The following is a 24,400-nucleotide window of genomic DNA, read 5'->3' as shown; positions in this document are numbered from 1 at the left end:
AAATGCATAATATTGGATTTAAATTTATAAATAAATAAATACATTTTTGTAAGCAAGAGTATACGGAATTTATACACTTCAGCACAATATGAAATCAATGCCAATAAATTACTGCGCCTGTGGCTCCAAAATAATAATGCTCTTAGTGAAGCTCTTTAATTCCTCAAACATAATTAAGCTCTTGTTAACAATGGCTTAATACGTCAAACTAAAATCCTATGGCGGAAGCAAGTTCTGTTCTAAGAACTAAGCAAAAAAAATCAAAAAAATAAAAAACCAAGAAAAATCACCGGCGAAAAGAAAAGAAACGAACAAAAAAATAACCCAAAGATTCTTCGAGGCATTTGTTTGACCAGCAAAGACAGCAAACAAATTGCTTCCATCAATCAAGATACATAGTTAAAGCCATAATTCGAAATGTGAACACATGTTAGATGGGCTTTAACAGGTTGTAAAAGCGAAAGAAAGAGAATTTGTGAAGGAAAATGAAAGCAATGCAAATGAATGTTAAGCTTTTAGATGTTATACAATATAACTTATAAGACAATATATAATTATAATACAATGACATAATGATATAATGCATTTGACCTGAAATATTTGTATTATTATTATTTATTGAAAATTACAAGTACAACATTAGCAGAGATATATTTATTTCTGGTTTGTCTGGGATCAATCTACCCATTCCATTACCATCAACCATCAATCAATCACCAGTCAACGAACACATAATACTGCTACTGAAAGGAAAAAAAATATATTTTTTAAAATCGCCAAAATGAGTGATTCCCTTGCGATCGTCAATCCCGATTCTCCGCCCAAAGAGAAACTCGATATAGATATTGTATCCAAGGATCAGGAGGATTTGGCCAAACGGCAGCTAACCTTTGAGCTCTTCTCTCGCTTTCTGGAATGTACGGACTACGATATGATCGAGAAGCGAGAAATTGATCAAATGATTATCGTGAAGGTGAGAAATGTACATAGATCTTTAGAACTGAACACTTTTTAATGGGTTCTAATAGCTATTGGAAAGCTTGGACTCAAAGGACGCGGGAGAGCGCGAATTTACAAAGATTCTCTTGCGTCGCATCTACTTTAAGTTTGACCCATTGCGGCCTTATATACGACATGAGATCAACAACGTATTCTACAGATTCATTCACGAAACGGAAAACATCAATGGAATGACGGAGCTAATGGAATTTCTTAACGAGTATGTTTATCAAGGAACATTTATCTAACTTGATTCTCTAATTGATTGTTTTTGTTTGACCATCAGAGTATTTCGTAAATGTAATGATCTACCGAACGACGAACAAAAAAACTTGCTGATCAAGATCATTGTACCACTGCACAAAGCCCAATCCCTAATAACATACTTTATTCCTATGATGAAGTGCACTTTACTTTTGCTCCATGGGAACTCAAAAGTTATGGGAGATTATATCAATGGCCTGCTTAAAATCTGGCCCATGGTATCCTCCGAGAAAGAGATGATGTTCCTGGACGAGATCTACAAAATTATGGAAAAGATTGGTAAGGAAGAGTTTGAGCAAATCCAGCTTCCGATGTTCCGCCGGATTGCAAAATGCTTGGCGAGTCCTCATATGTCGGTAAGATTAACCGGTAGTTGGTACCTTTTCATATAGAAATCTTCAGTAATTTGTTTTTGATAGGAACCTATCAGAACATTACGCAAAAAATATAAAAAAGGATCCTCAGTTTGTGATAATTGATTCCAAAATACTTAGTATAATATAATAGTTTATGATCTGAAAAGGTTATATTTGGACCCAGGAAGCCATAAAGATCTTCTAATTGAGTGGTTCTAAATATGATATTTTGTAATATTTCAAAACACATAGTATAATATAATATTTTACGATCTGAAAATGTTATATTTAGATCCAAAAATCCATAAAGATTTTCTAATTGAGTGGTTCTTGGAGACCAGCTTATTTTATATAGATGGCTTAAAGTAATACTTGTCATTCCCAACAATTTAGGTAGCTGAGAGGGCTCTTCGTATGTGGAGCCATCAGAATATCGTAGCACACATTATATCCAACAATGAGGTCATCTTGCCCGTCATGTTTCCGACCCTGTATCAAGTCAGCAAGGAGCACTGGAGTGATGAAGTAAGGGATCTTGTCTATAGCATTACCAAGTTGTTCCTGAAGATGAACGAGAAGCTGTTCAACGAGCTAAACAAAAACTTCAAGTCAGAGCGCGAAAAGTGCGTTTTACACCGCAATAATTAATAACACATAAAGCAATTTCGAATTCTTTCTTTTTTTTAGGGAAAAAGCTTTAGAGCTCGAGCGCGAAGAGCGATGGAACAAGGTGATGGAAATGCAATCCAATCGCTCCCAATGCCTTTCGGTCGACATAGATCTTAATTCAGGATTGGTCGACCATTTAAAGGAATTGGTTATTGACTGAAATTTAGAAAATATGAAAACTTAAATTTCTTTGTTAGAGCAAAAGCTATTTTAATAAATGTATTATATTACGTTCGCATGTTGATCGCGATTACTCTTCTGCTGATTTAAACGAACTGTTCCATTTATGGTAACCAAATAGATATAAGTATAAGGCACAAATCTCTACAAAATCAAATCCTTGACTAATCAATACGCTATAGCACAAGAAAAATACCCCTCCAACAGTCACAATCGCGCTTGTCTTTTCAATGCTGATCAAATTAAGTCATAAACACGTTCCTACACTAAGCCACACTTGATAAACCGCAAAAGATCCATCAATCAATCGAGGATTTTATGCAAAATTTTGCATACAACTTTTGAAAATGGAGGGTTGATAATCGCGAAACAATGCGACAAAACGGAAAAAATGCAACCGAATTTCGTGTGTTTGGGGCTTTGGAATTGAAATCGATATTGATATTGATATTGATCCACCTGCGATGAACTTCGTCGACGACCGGCGAATATATATAAGATTGTCTATGATTTATGATCGCCCCGAAAAGAAACAAAACGAGCATCGATGGACAACAGGTCACATTAAAGGAAGCGTGAAAGAGACGGCGTGCTGGAGGTGCGAAAGAGAGGGTCAGACTCACAAGTCAAATGTCAGAGGTTCGGCATAGTCAAATAATTGAGCAATTAATTAAACCGGCGAAGAGAAAAAAATTATAGAAAAATAGTAAGAAGCGGAGGAACCAATATTCGGGGTATAAAAGGCCACAAATCATCTAGGGGAAGCATCATTAAGCCAACAACTGAAAACCACTCAACATGCGTCTATTTGTGGTAAGTTAACAGGAGGATTAACAGCTGGATTAACCAGAGGATTATACAATTTTTTTTTGTGTTTGTGTTTTTTTTTAGACCCTTTGCACTCTGGTGGCTCTTAGCCAGGCCAAGCCCCAGGGCTACAACTATGGAAGTGGAGTCTCCGGTTCCAGCGGTGGTTCCTCTGGCGGCTTCCTGACTGCTCCCAGTCACTCCTCTGTGGCATCCTATGGACCGCTGGGTGCCTTCCAGACCGCCAGCGTGGGTTCCCTGGTGGGCAGTTCCTCTGCACCCCAGGCTGTCAGCCACTATGGTGGTGGTAGTGGAGGAAGCTACTCCACTGGTGGTGGACATGGAGCCACCTACTCCTCTGGCGGACAAGGAGCCACCTACTCCACTGGTGGACAAGGAGCCACCTACTCGACTGGAGGACAAGGAGCCTCCTACTCGACTGGTGGACAAGGAGCCTCCTACTCGAATGGCGGTGCCTCCAACTATGGTGGCGGCAGCTCCTTCACCGGTTTCGGACCCTCGCCCAACATTGGATTCGGCGTTCTGGCCGGCTACCAGGCACCCACCTACCAGCAGCAGCAGGAGCAGGAGGTCCAGCGTGGCTTCCAGGAGCCCATCATCCACAAGCAGTTCTTCACCGTCGCCGCTCCCGAAGAGCATGAGAATCTGGAGCGTTCCAAGCATCTGGTGATTGGACGCCCGCAGAAGAACTACCGTGTGGTGTTCATCAAGGCCCCATCTTCGAGCAATGCCAATGTCAGGCTGTCCGCCGAATATGCTCCCAAGGAGGAGAAGACCGTCATCTATGTGCTCAGCAAGAAGGACAACCAGCTGGAGGTCAACGATATCGCCACGCCCGCACCCACGGTGCCCAGCAAGCCGGAGGTCTTCTTCATCAAGTACAAGACCGATGCGGAGGCTTCTCATGCCCAGCAGCAGATTCAGGGTGAGTGTTCCACAAGATGAGTCTTTTGATTTGGGGATTTTTCAAAACTAATCCGTCCTATCCTTCGCCTGCAGCCGAATACGACAGGATCGAGGGAACCTCGGAGCACCAGGACGGCGGAGTGGCCCCCGCTCAGTCGGTGGTTGGCATCTTGGATGGTGGTGCTATTGGTGCCGCCAGCACTGGCAGCTCTCAATTCGTTTCCGGAGGCACTGGCTCCGCTGGCGGCAGCTCTCAGTACGTCTCCGGCGGCTCTGGCTCCACTGGTGGCAGTTACACCTCGACCTCGGGCGGCAGCACTGGCGGAATCTCTGGCGGCATCACCGGAGGATCCATCTCCGGCGGCACCATCCTCAAGAACGCCCAGAGTGCCACCTATCTGCCACCCAATGGCAAATAGATGATCACTCGCGTGGATGCATAGCAACAATTTAACTGTACAGTGATGCAATAGTCAATGGTTTTTTTTTTTTTGAAAGCATAAATAAATTTTTAACGACATAGAAGAATATAAATAAATGTAGAGATTTAATTAGTGGAGGGAGGTGAACTTGAATTACAAAAAATAATGATAGCAGATAATCTATTGAAGCAACGTCAGAACATAAAATGTCTATTAACCCAGTAACTTTAATCAAAAGCAATGGCTTTTCTTGAATTGCATTAATCTTCATCAAGTATAAGACAGGCTTGACTTTAATGCAATATTGGACAAACGACATTTTGGCATATTAATCATATTATGCTTTTGGGCTTGAAAAAGGAATAATGATCCCTAATCTTCACAAAATGGAATTTCAACAAAATACAATCATATGAAACCGCTCTTATATTTTGGAAACTTAACTCTCTAAATAACAAAACCAAGTTGAGGGCCAAAAAGCTTTTATAAATCTTAAGAAAAGTTCTCTAGCTGTTGGTCAATTTGGCCAGCCTAAAAGTATGTCACATCTTTATAGACAAGTTCAAGGAAAATACAAAACTGGTATATGTGAGAAATGTATTTACTGTCAGAACCATAGAAAATAAATTCTATAGACGAAAACTAAGATTCAACATTGCTAAGAAAACTAAATTGCAAAAGGAATAAGATGAAATATCAACCTGACTAGGAGCCACATTTAATATTAAAGCTAATCAGTCCTAGAACTCACACACTCCGTTGATGGCTCGTTTCAGGAGCAGATCCGACTGGCTCTTGTCCAGGACATCGGTCTCGCGGCAGCTGCGATATAGACTGGTGACCGTGGTCTCCACAGAACCCTCTTGCGAATTGGGCAGCATTGAAATAAAGCGATTCAGTTCATTGAGTTCTGCGAAGAGATAGATATATATAAATTAATAAGGAAACCGCAGAGTGGGGAGGGATATAAAGCTCAGCTCACCCTGATACTCATTGTAAGTCTCGTAGTTCCACTCGCCGCGTTTGATCACAAAGTAGTCGTGGTTGGCGTAGTCGCTGGCAAAGTTGCCGCATGCCCACTCGTACGTCTCGTGGCAGGGACTCTTCGAGGTGTTGGCCCAGAGGAGCAGCTGCCGGCTGCTCTCCACGCACTCCTTCTCCAGGCAGAGCGGCGCCCGCAGGTAGAAGGGCACCTCCGGCCAGAAGGCCAGCAGCAGGATGATGATCAGCAGGAGCAGGGCGCACAGGCAGGCGGTGGTCACGTACAGGATGCGCCGCTTGCGCGACAGGCTCATCAGCGCGTCGAAGGATCGTCGGCCTGGAAGCAGCAAGGCTATCATCGGGCAAAGCCAAGGATATGGAAGACATGAGTGTTAATGAAATGAGGATGGAACTCGACAATATATTTTAGAGGGGTCAGCAAAAATCACTGGCGATTTGAAACAACTTATAAATTCTCCTGTCCAAAAGTATGCAACAGTATATTTTTAACTCACAAGTGCAGTGAATTCATTCAGAAAGAAGACAAACTTTTATTCACTGCATACTTTTAGACAGCTAAAATTAAATTTAAATTAATGAGTGATTAAAGAACCCGAGTGAGTTGTATCTTTTTTTTTGTAACACTTATTATGAAGAGTTTACTATCAATACTGATTCCCAAAATATTTTACCATTTGAGTTTTTATTTTTATCCGATTTAATATAATTTTAAATATCTTTTTGGTAAATTAAAATATTATTAGGTAAATCATAAATCAACATAAGTAAATTGAAAGTTTGAGAAACTCATTGTACAAAGTTGATTTCAATAATAGAATATTTTTTATAAAATCTTGTATACAAAAAATCTAAACAAAGGTTTGGACAATTTTAAGTAATTTTTGTGACCAGTTTAGTTTTTATAACCAATTTAGCAATCTTAATAAAAATAAAGTAAAATATAAAAGTTTTAGAAACTCATTGTATAAAGTTGGTTCCAATCATATAATATTTTATATAAACTTCTGTATACAAAAAATCTAAACAAACGTTTGGACCATTTGAAAAATTTTTCTAACCAATTTGTTTTTTGTAATCAACTAAGCAATCTTAACAAAATAAATAAAGAAAAATTACAACAATTTAAAACAACATTTTATCTATATCCCGTCTCCCCATTTAATGACTTTGAATGGTATGTTAATGGGAAATGCTTTCGGGGACCGATTCTCACCTCTCAGTCCATTGGCCGAGGGATGTGTGGAGTTGGGCGTGATTGCTGCCGGTGCTCTGCCGCCGGCTCCTCCGCCGACTTCGTTGAGGGCATCCTGGCGGGCCGCCTCCAGATCCTTGGGCGTCAGATGGGAACCGTCGTCCATGTGCAGCTTCTGCTGATTGGTGGTCAGCGGAGCGGTCTCGCTGCCCTCGATCTGCTGCAGCTGCTGCTTGCCACCGATCTCGTCCTGGCTGTTGTGCAGCTTGAAGCTGCGGTCGTCCACCTCGTCGATGGCGCAGATCGTCGGTTTGTACTTGCCCTGATTGATGGCCATTGCGCGGATGGATGTTTCCCTCCTCCGATCCTCGGTTTTTTCCCCAGCTAAGTTAGATCGCCTCTCGTGGCTCTCGCGTCGTTTCTTCTCGTTTCCCCCCTCAATTCAGGTGATTCGGCATTTTTAATCAGTTCTTAAATAGCTCTGCAAGTAAAAGAGACAAGGAAATCGTTAAGAATTTTCCCAAAACGTACAAATACACGGAATTCCAGGCGGCTTAAGCGTCTTGTTAATCAAAAGATTACCTTGAGACATGATATACGGTGATATACCTATACGCTCGTATCCCATAGACCCATACACCCAACCACCCATCTACCTCTGGCAATAAAGAAACCTTTCGCTATGTGGAGCATCGGAGATAAGTGAAAATTGCCCTGAGATAGCAGGCTCAAGTGCCTCGCAGATCCACAACTACGGTCAGAAAAATGGCACTTGGTTTTTGTTAAAAAATATATATTCTTTTTAAAACCATTCTAATTGACTTCTTTGTTTTTTCTATTTAATAAGTATTATAATTATGGTTTTTATTTATTTTCAAGATTTTTTTCAATATTTAAAATATTTATGTGCTTCCAAAATCAATTTTGTGACTCAGGATTTTCATTATAACATGTAACCTGTTATATTAAAACAATTATATTAAACATGATAGGCGGTACCTAAAATTAAACCACCTCAACTGTATAAAAAGCGTGTGAGTGGACAAGATCAGCGGCTATATATGTACATAGTTGCCATACATATATGTTGCATGCATTCTTGTTCAACATTTGACTTCTTTTCAATTTTAAATTGACAACAATTGCTGGCAATTTGCACTGGCTAAAGTCTTCGACTGGCGAAAATATATATCCGAATATGTGGGAGTGAGACTTCCAAAAGAAAGGGAAAGAGACAGAAAGTCAGTTGTCTGCGGCTTTATTTAGCGACATGCATAAATTTCTATTGAGCGCCGTGCAAATAATTAAAAATGCAGCGACATCTCAGTGGTTTCAAAAAAACTAAAACTAGGTTAATTGCTAATTGCATGAAAAATCTGTCTGCCAATGTATTTAGGTTTTTTAGTATTCTCTAAGGAATAAATATATTAGACAGTTCAGTCTTAAAACGGGGATCCCTACACAAAAATAACTGACTAATATTTATACTTTAATATTTCGTTTTTAAAGCAAACAAGCAATTATTCCATTTATAACCCCTTCCAAATAATAATTAAACTAAAATATTATGCTCATACTGCATCCAAGAGAAATGCTTTGGTTAGGTTTATTTCATTCCGATTTGTTCTTCTACCGTCCGCAAGTGAAGAGGACCGTCAACTTCAACATCATAAACTAGAAACTTGAAACATTTGTAGTTAGAAAAACAAGCGAAAGAAATCGGTCACTTTTTTCTTGCACATGGGACAGATGTTGAAGGGCTGCAGAAAATAGATCAGGCACTCCTCGCAAAAGATGTTGCCACACTGGGTGGTCACCGGGTCCTTGAGCGGTTCGAGACAGACAGGACACATGTATAGATGACGGTTCTGCTCGGCCAGTTGCCTGATGGCTGGGTCTATCTCCACGGTCAAGTCGATGATCGCTCTGGGCTTCATTCCGTCGGCTGCTCGACGTGTTCCCTCCGTTTTAATGGGCTTCCAGCTTTTGTAGGCTCGCATCGATGGTAACATTTCTCTTTACGTTTATTATTAGTAACTGCTTTGTAGACTAAAACACGCTGTTCGTATATGAACGTATAGTTCGGAAGTAGAACTCAGGGGTAACTCAAAGTTGAAAGTATTCTGTTCGATTTTAAATACCTGACATTTCAAAACGACCAACCATGTTTTTTGCTTATTTTTAATGTGCACTAGATTTTTAAAGATTTATCCTCAGACCTATTTCGACAATATTACCACTCTTTTACCAAATATCCACTTAAGAAAGGTCACAATATAACTATTGTATCTTGCAGACGGAAGACACGATTTACATTAATCTTCTGTCTTCACATGTAGGATTATAATAAAAATAATGGATTTTATTTAGCCAAAGATGACCGCATAATAGCATATTTTAGGTCTTAAAGTATATATTTCAGGCAAAGGGCCAGATGGAAAAAATACCATTATATTTTCCCCAAAAAGCTCACTAGTTTTAAAGTGGGGCCAATTAATCAACAAATAAGTATTGATTCCCATTCTTAATCACTAAAAATATCACTAAAAATACAATTTACTTGGTAAATTTTTTTGTTTTATAGTTTACATTGTAAATAGTTTACATTGTAACTGCCCGCAGGCCTATTTGCACCATCGCTGGCCTGGGGTTTTTCTTCTAGTGCGGCTGCCAAAAGCGAGAGAGATCGCCCTGGATTGGGTATTATCGGGAACGTGGACAGGCCAGCAGACCCTGGTTCGGCTTGGTCTTTCCTACTCAAGCTGTGCGGGAATTGTAACATTTGTGTTGTTTATTGCAAAGTTACAGATTTTAAATAGTAATCGTAATTTATCCGGAGTGATTTTGGGGACTGTGGAGGTGGCTTCATTGCAATAAAGATTCTTCAGCAGGAAGTTCAAAGGGTGCGTTAAGGGCTAAAACCTCAGATAGGGCTTGTATTTGGCCATGTATTTGTCCAAAGTATCCCAGAATTGGCTGAGCACTGCCCGATCCATATGCCGCTTGTGTTGCGAGAGTTGCAGCACTGTCACAGACCAACGCTCCACATTGGAGTCCAATTTCAGCTCGCTAAAGCACAAGTGAAAGGCGCAAATCTTTGAAAATATCTCGACGGGATTTCCGTCCCAGGGCCAGCCCTTAAACTGCCACTGTGGTCCCATTACGAAGACGGCCACCACCCTCTGCCAATCCTGTTGCGAGAGCTTAATAGGATTGTCTGTCACCCGGTAAGACACAGTCTGATTGTTCCGTGTTCGCTGTAACAGCACTTCGATGTCGCGCTTGCAGCCCTGAAGTTTTTTCTCAGCGGTGGACATGAAGCGCAACTCCTGCAGGATGTTCTTCACGTTGAGCATGGTGATGAGGCTTGTGTTGCCAGACGGTATAATGATGATGGGGGTCCGTGAGGGTCGCATCGATGGTCCGTTGGCGGGCAATTCCCGGGCCTGGGCCGTGGGCAGCAGCTCCTTGGGCCCGCCGGCAGTTGCTCCTGGCATTCCACCAGGTGTCCCCGGCAGATAGTTCTCCTGCGCCTCCTTCACGGATTTCAGCGACATGCCGTGGTACGTTCCGAGCGTGTTGATCTTAAAGCCCTCGGTCTCCTCCTTTTGCCGATTGAATCGCTCCTGATCGTAACGATTGTAGTGTGAGAGCTGCCACAGCGGCTTGGCTATTTTCGCCGGTTCTGGCATCTTGATGGGATTGGGCGCCAACGGCCGATTGCGTCCCTCCTCGCGCGCCTTGATGCCCTGCAGCATGGCGAAGATGTCCTTGGCAAAGATCTTGCCCGTGCTCTGTAGTATAGAGATTCTTGTGCGCCACTGCCGCTCTTTGCTAATGATGCCCTTGGTGGAATCCACATCGTAGTCCAGGATGGCACGCAGGTCCGTGCCCATGGTCTCGTCATTGTCCGTCCATTTGATGGTCGTTCGCTTGTTGGCCAGACGCTTGGCCTTGATGGCGGCAATCTTCTCCACGGACATCGTCTCGGATAGCGACTTGATGTTGTCCATGTTGACGGCGGTCTCCTTCTGGTTGACATCCCAGCGAGCGGCCAGTTGCTCGCGCACCTTCTGCACCTGCGTCTCCTCAAAGCGGGCCCTCTTGGCGGCCACCTCCACGCCCACGGCGGCCCGCTTCACCTGGATGGGGATCTCCAGCGGAGCACTCTTGTCGATGCTGGCACAGGTCGTGGTCTCGCCATTGAGGTAGGCCAACAGTTCCTTACGATCCGGTCGATTCACGGCGGGTATGTCCTCAGCGGCACACTGGCGCACATACACGGAGTGCTGCATCATCACATTCTTGAGCAGGTACACCAGGCACTCCAGCGTGTAGTACTCACGTGGAGCGCCCCTCATGCCGGAGCCATATTTCTGATAGTTGGTCTTCACGCTCTTCGGCCAGGAGAACTCGCCGAAGATGATCTGGCTGTCGCGCTCGACAATCTTCTTTTTGTTTATGTTGTACTGCCGTAGCAGGCTGAGCGGATCGGCCATCTTCACGCCGGTTTTCTCAGTGTCCTTGGGCCGCGAAAGTGGATTGTGATTTTTTTAGGAAGTGGGTTGTGGGTTCTCGCTTTTTATAGGATATTTTTTCGAGTAGTTCTTTTTGACAGAGGTTGCGTGGAGTGTGACCGTTGCCGGGGGGGGGGAATGAATATAACATTGTATTATTTAAAACTATTTTACTGCTTTTCGGTAGCCCTAAATTGGGCCTATCAATAGACCTGCTACGAACTTCAAATGGGTTCCATTTGTAATGTAGGCCGCTTTAGTTTCGCTTCGCCGACCGCCAGAGGGCGTCACTTGCCTTTGTCTCGCTATGGTTATGCTAGACTTGAAATAGTTTTCCAGCTTTTGTTTGCCCTGTGAAATCGTATAGCATTTTTGTCATTTAATCCGCGAGGAAAGCAGACAATTCACCCACACAAAAACCGGGAAGGCGGCAGGTTAATTATGAAACTGCAATGCATGCGAGAGTTTATGAAGCGCAATTTGACCACTTTTCATAACAATATTATGTAGTGGTATTAGCAAAGCCATTGTAAAAATTCGCCGGACATTACTACTTTGTGAATCACAAATTTCAATTTAATTAAAAGAACCCTCAGCGCATTGGCATTTTAAAATGCCCGATATTCAATCAAGATTCCGTTTCGGAAGCGCCTGCAAATCGTTAGAGCCCCAAAATAGCGATAAGTTGTGGTCAGTTATGGGGATTTGGCTGGAAAATAAAATAAGCGAAATACAAACGGAAAAAGACCAATGGAAACAGCTAGCAGGGTATCTTATCGAGCTGAGATTATTGCCAAATACATTGCTCAGTTCTAGGCCCTGCTACTAAGGCCTTCCCCTCGTTTTTGTACTCCTGATAAGTCTCACTTTTATGTATTTCACGGTTAGCTTAAATCAATTTTGTAATATGCAGCAAGATTAGTTTTGTAGATTGCCTAAGTGTTTAATTAAAAAAAATAAATATGCTTCTTTTAGGGCGAAAAATTCGGTAACCCATAAACAATTATCTCCGTACTGTATATCTCAGACTTTATCTGTCTAGCCCCTCTATATAGCCACTCGAGAAACTGAAGGTTGCGGGGGAATGGGTGTTAGTTACTCGACTATCTCAGGTTGTTGAGTAATGCTGAGGGAACACTTAACCCCACACTTCTAGAGAGCCATATCAAGCGATAAGATCTTCTAAAGAAGTCACATAAAGATAAACGTGGATGACACACTAAAGTGAGAGGGGCTAAGATTTAAAAGCTCCATCGACTAAGTTTTCATAAGCGTACAAAAAAAAATTTTTTTTTTATAATGGTAGAACTTTTATACCAATTTAAAGATTTAAAGAGGTACTTTCCTAGGTTCTACACCTACGCTTAAAACATTGTTTGAAAAATAAGTATATTCTAAATCCCTGTTTTCCTGCATATTTTCCTTAATTCCTTATTTTAAAACATTTCAAAATAACGAATATTTTCTACAAACTTGGACAACATAAAATGAGAAAAAACTGGTTAAAAGTGTCATATTGGTTAAATTTGCATTTTTTCTGATAAAAGGAAATTTCGAACTATAGAAATGGATTCTATATTGTCTATAGGAACTGTCATAAGAAGATTTAAGGATATTTTAAAGGAATATAATTTTTTTGTTTTGCAAATATTCTCATCAGTTAACAAATTAATTTACTCACATAGTGTTTAAAACTTTCTTATCCGCATCTTTTATCGAATTTTCTGTTTTTACTTTCAACCCTCTCATGTTCTTCAGCCTTTTTTCCCTTTTTTTCTTTGCGAAATGAGTTGTCGCTTCTCGGATTTAATGGGGCACTTTTGCGGCTCAAAGAACTTCTGCCGCTGTGGCGAATTTTCAGAAAGAACAATCTATTGGGGCCACACGCTCCACATGAGCAGCAGTAATAATACAAGCGCCAAAAACAGAGCTCCATTTCATCGGTCTTTATCGAGTTGCAATTGCTTTGATTTCGGTTTCGGTTCTAAAGACTGATTTATGCTTATTTGGCTGGATTCGATTCAGCTTTCGGGGAGGGGGTTGATTATAAAGTGGACTGAAGATGAAACTGAAACTGAAACTGAAACTCAAGCAGAGTTTATCTCAGCCACTAGACAATATTAAGAAGCTGCGGCGTCATTTAGTTTGGGGTGGATTCTCGATTATTATTCTTATTCTCGGGCGAAGCGCAATTGAAAGTTGAGACGCAGTTCGATTGGGGATGGAGATAATAATAAGTGAAGAGGTGTGGGAAACTCCCTGGGAGTCGGAGATAAACTGACTTTGATAAAAACCAAGACCTAAGGGAAAAGAGATCAATGAAAGAGCCAGTCAGCAGGTTTTCTTTTTGTGGAAAATAACAATCCAATTTCTTTCTAAAAGTCTTTATACCTTAAAGCCATGAAACACGTTTAAAATGATATTGTTATTTTTTCCTCGTTTCAAATAAAGACATAATTCATTATTGTCTTCATTATTCGTCTTAATATTTCCGCTCCCCCGCCTTCGAAAAAAATCGGTGTTTTCTTTGTGGGGCCAAAAAGAGACTTTGACTTTCCCCGCCTATTTATTTCCTTTCCAGTTCGAGTTACCATATTTGAACATGCCGCGCATAAATCACAAACGACCATATAAATTTCACAGATAACCAACAGAAAAGTAGAGGGGTGTCCATAAATTTACTGACCAATTTTGACAGGCATTACAAAATAATACTGGGTATTAAAAAATCGTACTTTTCGCCTTATTCTGACAATTTTGACGCACGCTAAACAGATATTAGCCATTCAAAATAATACAGGGAATTAGGAAATCACTTTGACTTTGCGGCTAATTGAGCGTGGCGTATTTTGACAGCGATTTGCCCACCTGTCCTACTTAACTACTTTATACCCACCTATTGTTTTACCCACCTATTGACATTTAATTTGAGTTAATGGCACGCCGAACGTCGCTTGTATTATCAAAAGTGTTGATTGGGCAGCTTTGGGTGCGATGATAACCTTGTCGCACCCCCGAGAACACCGCACAGCCAACCCATCCACCGCAATCAGTTGTTAAATGTGTCAACAATTTGTCGTTAACTAGTGGAAGTCACTAAAAGTCGACAAATTGAGAACTGCAGAATGTGAATGTTTGCTTATGCAACTTCGCTTTCGAACGAACAAACACTCCAAACATGAAACCGTAATTAGTTGAGCTGGCAAAGAACATTCTGAGGTTTATTACACATTTATTTACAGTGTACATATTTTCAATGAAAAATAATAAGAAAGTATTTAGTGAACAACATATTTGTTAACTGTTTAAAATAATATATAAAATATTCTTGAGGAATTCGTAAAAAAGTGAAAGAACCAACTATGGAAATATGTTATCCATAAAGAAACTTAGGGATAAAAATATTTGTTAACTGTTTATAAAAATATTTATAATATATTCTTCATAAGAATTGTGTTATACATTTTTTTATTTCAGTTTCACGAGGAATTTTATTTTAAAAAGCCAAATACTTCAGATTAACTATGGATACATCGTACCTATAGGAAGGTTTGAATGATATTTATACATCTGTAGACTGACAAATCCGTAACCTTTCAAATTGCATCGACCAGTGTAAGCCATTAAAGTTGAGCTATCTCTTGTGATCTTAACCCCGTATGCAAAACCCACTCGAGCGCAAAGTTGAAACCGTGAAACGTTTAACGGAAAAAGGTGCGGTTAAGGTTAGCTTTTCGAGTGTTTTATTTTTTGTTCGATGGACAAAAAAGTGCGTAACGAGTGACGAAGACAATGGAAAAGTGACGAATGCGGGCGGAGGTAAAAAAAAGGTAGAAAACCAAAACAGACGGGGGCGTTTTGGGGATTTAGTAGGCCCGATTTTGTGCGTGAGCTGTACAATGGGTCATACAACGAGTAAAAAACAGCGGGTTCACTTTTGCACATGCTCGAAATGCAGTTCATAACGGTAATCCCAAAATACGAGGGACGAAACGGAAGTAGCTTTAAAAAGAAAGATAAGTACCAGAAGAAAACAGGAACTTTGTCGAGGGAAAAGGTAACAGGAAGCACTCCAAGTATCATAATTATCTACATTATAGTCAAATAGTTAAAGAACCAACAAGCTTGAGTTCCTTCAACAAGTTTCAGTGTACATTTCTTTTATAATCTTCGGCGTTCCAATAAATCTTAGCTATTGTATAGATAGAAATAGGTATTTTTTGTATGACTGATCATAAATATGTTTGGTTTATAGACGTCATTCTTAAATAATGCATTTCCTACAATCCGTTCATATCTCTTGTTTGAAAACTAGGGGAAAAAATGTAATGTTCTGATTGACTAGTTTTACGTATTTTCGCGACACCTTTACAAAAACGAAATAATCCGCAATCAGGCGTTAAGATCTATAGATTCCTGCCCAAGATCAAGGTTATTTACGACTTTTTTTCAATGTCACCGGCTCATTATCTCTCTTAATTATGATTTGTTGTTGTTTTCGGGACGTGCTGCATTTCTCCTCTGCCGACGTCGCCGCTCTTACGCATTAATTACGGGAATTTTTGGAAAGGAAAATAATAATAAAAGAACTGACACGCAGGCGCATTTGCAGCGAAAGAGAGGGGAAGGAGGAGACGGAAAAAGAGAGAGCGACGCGACACAGAATTGATGTTATTGCTGTTTATGGGTTTACACGAAAAGAGATCGCGATCAGCTAGCGATCGAAATGTATGTGATCGTAAATAACTATTCAATATGTGCCATAGGTAATTCCAAAAAGGGTGTTGAATTCTAAATCTATATAAGAATATTTACCAAAACTTGTCTGAAAACCTGATCGAATGTTCAACATTCTAACTAGGTTTTAAAAACTTTGCTATAACGTAAGTATATTAAAATCACCCAACAAGTTTATTCAAATCACGTTCTGTCGCAAACGAGGTGACACAATTCCTGATCGTAATACCGATCGACGTAAGAACGAAGTATCTGATCGGTTTTTTTTTTGTATTATTTTTATTTTCTTTTTGTTTTTGCTTTGGCCACTTGCTAAACCGGTTCTGCCGGCATTTCATGCACACACACTGCGACACTTTTCCACCTTCGAGCAGCAACAACAACAACAAAAACGGTGGCTTGAAGTGCGCTTACATTTACTCTCACCCATCCACACACACACACACAAACATATATATATACGCGATGGGAAATTCCTTTAAAGAAGTTGGAAAAGCACTGGTTTTTACCTTTTTGTTTATAGCTCATTTGGCATTCCGAAATTTTAGCATATTCTTATTTATTCGCAGAAACACACACTCGAAAAAAATAACGAAGAAACAGCACTTAAACGCGCGATTTTTGGAGAATTGCTTTGAATTTTTACGCGCTCAGCAGCAACAACAACCGAATAAACCGCTATGTTCGGTTTCTCAATGAAAACAGGGTTGTACTTGTTTTATATTAGTGCGCAATAGTTTTTTTATTTTTTTTTAGAACCAAACATACCATTTCGGGGTGTTTTGCGCGGCGATTTAATGATTTCTTATTTTTCAAAACGGCGAACGACAAAATCAAATCTTATCATGAAGAAGAAGACTGCACAAGTGAAATAAAGTAGACGGTATTCTTGAAAAATCCAAGTACTTGATGTTTGCCACGGTATTTTGCGACTGCTGTTTTCTGGTCGCACTCTAATTTAAATTTTGGGACATTTCGGTTTTATCGATAACGATAAAAATACCGTTTGAAAATAAATACTATTTCGGTGTTTTTAATACCAGTTATATACCAAATACAAAATTGAATTCCTTTTATTTTTTAATCGGGCTATAATTTAAAAATACCTATTAATAAGTACTTCCTGTTTCTTTTCTGGCTTCCGTTACCTTGTAGCAGTCATATCCAAATCATTAGTCGCTATTATTTTAATGAGATGAGACTACTTCTTTAGAATTTTCGGTAATATTCGGCGTTGCCAGGTCGACCTTGTTATTGAAGCTTGAAATTTCGGGATCGGGGCTCCAATATACTGGGATCATAAAAGATTTTAAGTAATTGTAAGTCGTCAGGTCTTTTGAAAAATAATTTATCCAAATTGTTGGTCTCGGCTAACAGTAAGAGTATTATCTCCATTGTATAATACATTTTTAATAATTTAGATATGAAAGTAAATCAGCCCCACCTAAAATATTGAACACATATTGCGTCGAACTGAACTGCGTGTTATTTCTGTCATTCTGGATGGTACCCTTTGGGAAATATGTCAAATTAGGTGAACAAATTTCAAGAGCCTCTCCAAATTCGCTGTAATTTCCCTTTTTGGATCCCATAGCCCAAATGAACTGACCACCCCGGCAACCATCGATAGGCGGACATCAAGAAATATCGATAGCGCGCCGCATGCAACCGTGAGAGTGGAGGCGGCGTTTCGTTGTTGTGTCAAAACAATAAGCGACCAGCAGAATTTCAGCACACCCATCGGCCACCGAAGATAAAGCTAGCAGAGATTAGGACCCACTCCAACCGCCACACAGTCAGAACCCAGAGCCCAGACACGATCCCAAACAGAGATCCTCCCAGGGAGAAGAGAGGCAGCGGCAATGAAAATCACGGTGACCACCAGCGATGACAAGGTCTTCTGCTTGGACGTGGCCCAGGATCTGGAGCTGGAGAACCTGAAGGCCCTCTGCGCGATGGAGATCGGTGCTGAGGTGGCCCAGATAGTGGTCATCTTCAATGGGCGCGAGCTTTCCAGCGACAAACAGACGCTGCAGCAGTGCGGCGTCGGCGACGGCGACTTCATAATGCTGGAACGCCGCAGGAGCGCCAATCGGTCAGGTGAGAGAGCGTTGGAAGCGGCACTGGATGTGGGTGGAAGGCGGACTGGGGAGCGGGGGAGCCATTAACCCTTAAGTGGGTCACGCCGGGCGTGGGCAGGGGCGGATCTGTTTTGGGCGGGGTAAAGGGGTGATTATGTTAACCTGATTATGGGTTGCACATTAGAGTAATTTCCCTTTCAATTACATGCCTAAAAAGTAAACCAAGATTATTAATTCAATTCGTTTGCATTGATTTTACCATACTTGTGTTGATGATGATATTCCATTTAAAAGTTCGCATACATACATACATATATAATTTTTTGCATTTTGTTGTCATATTTCAAACATGCATATGTAGAAAGCTAAAAACTTTTCGCGGTGTGGTGAAATTTGAACTGTGAATCCAGCTCACATATTACACTTTTTGTTTTTTATTGTTCGCATTTTTTAGTTGTTTGGAAAAGCGCACATCGCATCTTTTTGCGGCGCAGTTGGTGTTAAAAATAAACGCCTTGTTTTGCCCGCCTTTCTTTTTGCAAATTCCAAAATAACACAGAGACACACAAACGCAAGACGGCAGCACTGGAAGTGGAAGTCGCTTATCGGTTTCCATTGCAGCGGCGGTGGAAGGGGAGAGGCAGCGAGGCGATGGAATTGGCAATAAAAGTGGAGGAGCAGCAGCAGGTGCTCTGCCACCGCCTCACGGAGAGAGATCCACCCACCCCCCAACCCCCAACCCCCCTCGCCCCGCCCACTTCGGCCGCCTGCTTGTTTGCTTTGTTGTTTTGTTGTTCTGTTGACCCCTGCATGCGCATTTGGCCTTGTCAGTTTGTCCATTGGAATGGGATCGTGATATAGAAATGGTGTGTACACACATACTACATACATACGTGCGTTTTTGCGACTGCAGACAGGTGTGGGCGGTGAACAATTTTCGATGTGATTTTACCATTGCACAGCACAAGTCATGTATGTATGTACGAATGTGTATTCCACACTTTGGACTCCATAAGACACAGTTCTAAATATAAATATAAAATTCAATATGCTATGAGATAGGAATCTAACTACTTTGCTGCCAAAATGAACATTTACTTAGACACTACAGCTCAATAATTCTATTGGTTAATACCTATGTACTATGTTGTTTATAATATATCCAATCTTAAACTTATCAACCTCGTATGACCTGTTCCATCTAAAGTCAGTCATTACACATATAGTTTTAAGACCATCTTAACACAAGTCTTTATGCATCGTCATTATTTTTAAATTTCTGAAATCGTATGACCGGAATGATCTGTTTAAATGTTCAACTTTCTATTGTTGTTTAAGATAATGCAGTGTAGCTTGCTCCCTCTTTTTCACATTGTAAGACTTTGCTTTCGTTTTATTTAGATTATTTATTTTGCTATCCTGACGCCACAAGTATAATACTTTGTAAATACATTGTTAAGCATATACTTTTTTTACATCTAAACAAACAAGATGGTTTATACATCAATTTTGGTAGAACTGGGTTGGCTTTTTAGATTAGACTGACCGAAACAAGCTAACTTTCATGTCTAGCCTTTCAATTACTTTATTTTTCCTAAGAAACCTAAAGATTCGGTTGAAATTGTAGCCAAAAATCAATAAAAAACATTAAGTTTTAATCCCTGCATTATTTTCAGGTGGCGGGAATCCTGCGATCAGCACACTGGACTTCAGCAGCATCGCAGTGCCGGGCTCGAGTTCCGGCGGCAGTCCACCTTCGAGGAGTGCTCAGGGACAACTGGGGATGCAGCAGCAGCAGCAGTTCAACAACATCACAGACATCCCCCCGACCGACGAGTTCAATGTGAACTTCGACGATGACCCGGCGACCGTGCGCCAGATGTTCCTGTCCAGTCCAGAGACGCTGTCGCTCCTCCGGCAGTACAATCCCCGTCTGGCCGAGGCCCTCGACTCTGGCGACCAGGAGACGTTCGCCCGACTCCTTCGCGAGCACGTTACGGAGCGAAAGCGACGCAACGAGCACCGCATGCGCATGCTTAACGCCGATCCCTTCGACGAGGAGACGCAACGCCTGATTGCCGAGGAGATCAAGCAGAAGAATATCCAGGATAACATGGCGGCGGCCATTGAATACAATCCAGAGATCTTTGGCACGGTCACCATGCTGTAAGTATTAGGAGAAAGTAATGAACCTGAAAGAAATAGTCCATATTGAATTGTATATGCATATAATAATTGTTATATATCGATTAATTTGAGCCTCGAATTCATAATGGCACAATGTGTGTAATCACTTTTAAGTCCTTAAAAGTAAAGCCATCGGAATATGCAATATATTTAATGTATTTTTAAATGTACTTTATCATCCTTAGTTATATCAACTGCAAGGTGAATGGAATACCAGTGAAGGCCTTTGTGGACTCGGGCGCCCAGACGACGATCATGAGCAAGGACTGCGCCGAACGCTGCCACGTCAACCGGCTGATAGACACGCGTTGGAACGGCGTGGCCAAGGGTGTGGGAACACAGCCAATTCTGGGAAGGATTCACATGGTGCAGCTGCAGATCGAGAACGATCACCTAACGTCCAGCTTCACGGTGCTGGGCCAGCAGCCCATGGACATGCTGCTGGGTCTGGACATGCTGAAGCGCCATCAGGTAGAGCAGTCTGGTCTAAATTTGGTTTAAACGGGGCAATTAACTAACTAACTATCCCTTGCAGTGCCTAATTGACTTGCAGCGGAATCTGTTGATTATCGGCACGACCGGAACAACGACGCCGTTTCTACCGGAGAGCGAGCTGCCGGTCAGCGCTCGGCTCACAGGGAACTCGGAGGAATCGATGGAGCAGGAGGCCATTGCCAATGCCATCGAGCAGAGCAAGCGCGAGGGCGGCGGCAGCGAAATGGGGGCTGGCGGCGGACCCAACACGATCCAGCCGCTGGACCGCTTCACCGAACAGGACGTCACCGATCTCATGGCGCTGGGCTATCCGCGCAGCGATGTGCTCACCGTGCTGCGGCTTTGCGGCGGCAACAAGCAGGCGGCCAGCTCTGTGCTGCTCAACCGCAATGCCGCCGCCTCGGGGGCAGGACTTAGCTGAACGCGGCTAGATCCCTAGTACACACCACCTCAAGCCGAACTCCCCACAGCCAGAAACAGGATTGCAATAGGATGATGAGCATACAGGACACCACCAACTGGGTGCGCCGTTCCAACAAAATACTCCGAGCAATACCAAAAATAAGCCACACGCCACATATATAAAGTCAAGTAGGATGCAGAATACACACACACAACAACAACAACAGCAACAACAAATAAGCAATGAAACCAGAAACGAAAACCTTTCTAATTTAGTGAAATTTTTATAAACCGAAGCCACTTTTTTATACGAATCGTTTGTTACGATGTACAATATCTAATTAGGGTGCTTTTCCAGCACCGGATCATTTTTAAAACAGAGCCAGGGGTTGGTTTTTTCTAGAGAATATTGAGAGGAATAGTAGGCGATTTAATCTAAACAAGTAAGACAAAAGTAAAGATAACGAATGTAATAGATGGATAACTGGAAGGTGATGGAACCAAGCCGCATCAACGAAAACATTAAATATGTTAAACAGATAATACAAACTAAAAACGGAAATAAGTACGCCTGACTATTCAAATATATTACAATTATACACATATAAACATTATATACAATTTGAACTAGTATTAAGGCTCTGTCAAGCTAAACTGAATTGGGTCAATAAAAGGTCGAGAGTATTGTTTTGGATTTGAAAAGGAAAGAAAAGTAAAATCAGCGCATTTTGATTTGTCTTCTCGGGCACTTCGCTGTTTTCTCTTTGTAAATCTTTAATAGCATTCGTTATGTTATGTATATAAATTATAAAATTACAACTTCTGGTCTGCTGAAGGCTCCAAAGGTTCCACACGCGATTTCTACCGTACACAGGCATACACATGGCGCATATGTCTGGATTTATTTTTGCAAAAGCCGTTTAATCATTTGTTACAGTTGCTATAGGTTGTGTCTGATGCTGTGGCTACGCTAATCCTCGTCCTCCTCCTCATCCTCATCGTTCGTACGACCCGCTGATGCGCCCTTGTGGTTGAATTCCTTTTCGGGATCAAACTGCATGCCCTCCTGGTCGGCGCCATCCTCCTCGTCGTCGTCGCCCGCCACCTGGGCGTTCTCGGCCTCAGCCCGCTCCAGGCGTCGGGCCAGATCCGCCTCGTCGATGGCGGTGACCAGCTTGGGCGCCATGATCACCTTGAACTCGCCCTCGTACTCGATGATCTTGGCGCGTATGTTCTCGATGGCCACTTCCAGGGCTTTCAGGCCGTCTGTCTTCTTTGTGGTGGACGTGGTCATCACATACCTGAAAGGATTAATAAGAACAATTATTGTATTTTCGGTCAATTTACTCATTTTACAACAGAAATAGAAATACTATACATTTCACAATTAATTTGACCAAATTATATGAAAAAGTACAAATGGCCTATTTGCTTAGAAGCGAAAGCTGTGCAATTTTAACTCTAAATTGAGAAATTAATTCTTAATTTCGTCAAATTTCGAATTCTTGCTATTTGTTTTCTTTATAAACAATGCTTAAACAGATATTATTGACTTCTAGCGGATCAATTGTTCATAAAATTCAACTAATTTATGCAAGAAGCCACATCTACAAATTTATAGAAACAATTCACACCTATGAAAAGTATCGAAGTCCATGTCAAAAGGTTTATATCTGATGTAGTGCTATTATTATATATTAAAACAGCCGAAATTCCCAAAAATACTGAGGGAGCTATTCTCTGTAAGTACCTTAGCTTAAGTATTCAATCGTAAGATGAGTTTTATGTCATCTTTAATTAAAGGTTTACAATCTTGTACAACCTACATAAACGTTTCCTAGTTCAGTATGAGAATTTTAATAATTCTAGCGAAACTGGTTTAATTACATCATATTAACCTAACATAACTCCAATGTATCTTTACGAATATGATTTCGTCTGAATTGGACCAATACAAACTATTTAGTTTTCCAAATGAAGCCTCTTGGAAGGAGCCATTTGACAATTTTAACTAGAAATCTGTTTCTAAGAACCCCAGTGCTTAAAATTGCCTAGGTAAAGAGACTGAGATCCAGCACTACCGTGGCCTACAGCATAATTTAACTAACAACAATTGTATGCATAATATTTATACAGAGATACAGAGATCACAAACCTAGCATTACTAGCAACTTTATACAATCCATCCCACATAATACGAATAACTATTTGGAGAAGCCTCTGAAAGGATTAACTCACAGAGGCGGCGCTATCAGGTTGATGCGGATGGGCAGCTCCTCGGTGCTGAGCTCCAGGCCCTTGGTGAGCGATGCCTTGACGGCGTCGATGCCCTCGTAGCCGTAGCAGGAGCACTCGATGTCTGCCCGGATCTTGACGGTGGGCGAGACCAGCTTGCGCTTAATGTTGCTCAGCAGCACCTCCTTGGTCTCCGCGTCCAGGTTGCACTCGTCAAAGACGGACGGATCGGTGACCGACTGCTTGAAGATGTCATAGGCGACCGTCTTGCTGTTGTACTTCTTCTCAAAGTACCAGGCGGTCTTCTGGTAGAGCTCCTCCAGCTTTTCGTTGCCCTCGTAGCCGAGAATGTCGGCGACATGGCGCAGCAGCGAGTTGATGGCCTTGGCCTTGGCGAATCGCTCCGTGCACTTCTCCACATCCTCGGGCGAGACGCGACGCTTGGACAGATCTATGTAGCCCTTCTCCTTGTCCACACGGATGACCACCACCGGCTCGGTCTTGCCCACACGGATCAGCTTGTTGATGGAGCGGATACGACGGCGGGACAACTCGGAGAGCAGGATCATGCCCTCGATGTTGTTGTACTCCAGCAGATGGACGTAGGCGCCCATCTCGGCGATGGACAGCACGTTCACCATGACGACATCCTCGATCTCCGGATACCGCTCGTTGTAGAAGCGCGACGTAAGGGCCATCTTCGAATCCGTTGTCTTAGGCCGAAAAAAAGGGAAAATGCACTTTTCGAAAAGAAAAACGTGTACAATTTCTGCCGAGCGGGCGCAAGAAGAAGAAGCGTACAGTATTGCAATGGCGACATATCGATTGTTGGCGCCGGCAATTGATAGCCGCCGAGGCGGGGCACTGGCGATAACATCGATTGTTGGCGAATACGGTCACACACCAAAGGCGGGAATTGGGTTACCCG

The 24,400-nt window shown here is 41.8% G+C and overlaps 5 protein-coding genes and 1 pseudogene across 8 annotated transcripts in view; 3 read left to right on the top strand and 3 right to left on the bottom strand.

Annotated features, from left to right (window-relative positions):
- goe (gone early) overlaps positions 1–16,946 on the bottom strand; it is a 33,620-nt gene extending 16,674 nt beyond the window's left edge. The window contains exons 1-4 of one of the 3 annotated variants that reach the window (XM_017068648.4): positions 16,582–16,946; positions 6,840–7,299; positions 5,607–5,957; positions 5,376–5,534 (exon numbers count right to left, since the gene is read on the bottom strand). In XM_017068648.4, the coding sequence (XP_016924137.2) occupies positions 5,376–5,534; positions 5,607–5,957; positions 6,840–7,155 (826 nt within the window). In that variant the 5' untranslated portion in view covers positions 7,156–7,299; positions 16,582–16,946. The remainder of the gene's footprint in view (positions 1–5,375; positions 5,535–5,606; positions 5,958–6,839; positions 7,300–16,581) is intronic. The other 2 variants (XM_017068650.4, XM_017068649.4) reach the window with 2 other exon arrangements.
- On the top strand, positions 697–2,571 carry LOC136117270 (serine/threonine-protein phosphatase 2A 56 kDa regulatory subunit alpha isoform). Its single transcript, XM_070997836.1, has 5 exons — positions 697–973; positions 1,029–1,219; positions 1,286–1,619; positions 2,013–2,242; positions 2,307–2,571. Exons 1-5 carry the CDS (start codon positions 782–784, stop codon positions 2,446–2,448), a joined length of 1,089 nt encoding a protein of 362 aa, XP_070853937.1. The 5' UTR covers positions 697–781; the 3' UTR covers positions 2,449–2,571.
- On the top strand, positions 3,134–4,740 carry Twdlalpha (Tweedlealpha). Its single transcript, XM_017068274.4, has 3 exons — positions 3,134–3,281; positions 3,360–4,221; positions 4,296–4,740. The coding sequence occupies exons 1-3, from the start codon at positions 3,267–3,269 to the stop codon at positions 4,619–4,621; spliced, it is 1,203 nt and encodes a 400-aa protein (XP_016923763.2). The 5' UTR covers positions 3,134–3,266; the 3' UTR covers positions 4,622–4,740.
- LOC108005389 (parafibromin pseudogene) lies at positions 9,342–11,474 on the bottom strand (annotated as a pseudogene).
- Positions 16,947–17,734: 788 nt separating the features above from the next.
- On the top strand, positions 17,735–21,955 carry rngo (DNA damage inducible 1 homolog rngo). 2 transcript variants are annotated; one of them, XM_017068703.4, is made up of 4 exons: positions 17,735–18,172; positions 19,830–20,319; positions 20,526–20,811; positions 20,876–21,955. In XM_017068703.4, exons 1-4 carry the CDS (start codon positions 17,935–17,937, stop codon positions 21,254–21,256), a joined length of 1,395 nt encoding a protein of 464 aa, XP_016924192.2. In that variant the 5' UTR covers positions 17,735–17,934; the 3' UTR covers positions 21,257–21,955. The 2 variants fall into 2 exon arrangements, with proteins under 2 accessions (XP_016924192.2, XP_070853962.1); XM_070997861.1 differs by lacking the exon at positions 17,735–18,172 and adding an exon at positions 19,002–19,125.
- Positions 21,956–21,963: 8 nt separating this feature from the next.
- On the bottom strand, positions 21,964–24,270 carry eIF2alpha (eukaryotic translation initiation factor 2 subunit alpha). The gene is made up of 2 exons (XM_017068704.4): positions 23,476–24,270; positions 21,964–22,538 (listed from the first exon to the last, which is right to left on the bottom strand). Exons 1-2 carry the CDS (start codon positions 24,168–24,170, stop codon positions 22,208–22,210), a joined length of 1,026 nt encoding a protein of 341 aa, XP_016924193.1. The 5' UTR covers positions 24,171–24,270; the 3' UTR covers positions 21,964–22,207.
- Positions 24,271–24,400: the final 130 nt, after the last annotated feature.

Source organism: Drosophila suzukii, chromosome X, assembly GCF_043229965.1.
Source record: "Drosophila suzukii chromosome X, CBGP_Dsuzu_IsoJpt1.0, whole genome shotgun sequence".
Lineage (NCBI taxonomy): Eukaryota > Metazoa > Arthropoda > Insecta > Diptera > Drosophilidae > Drosophila > Drosophila suzukii.
This window is presented reverse-complemented; position numbering and strand designations above follow the sequence as displayed.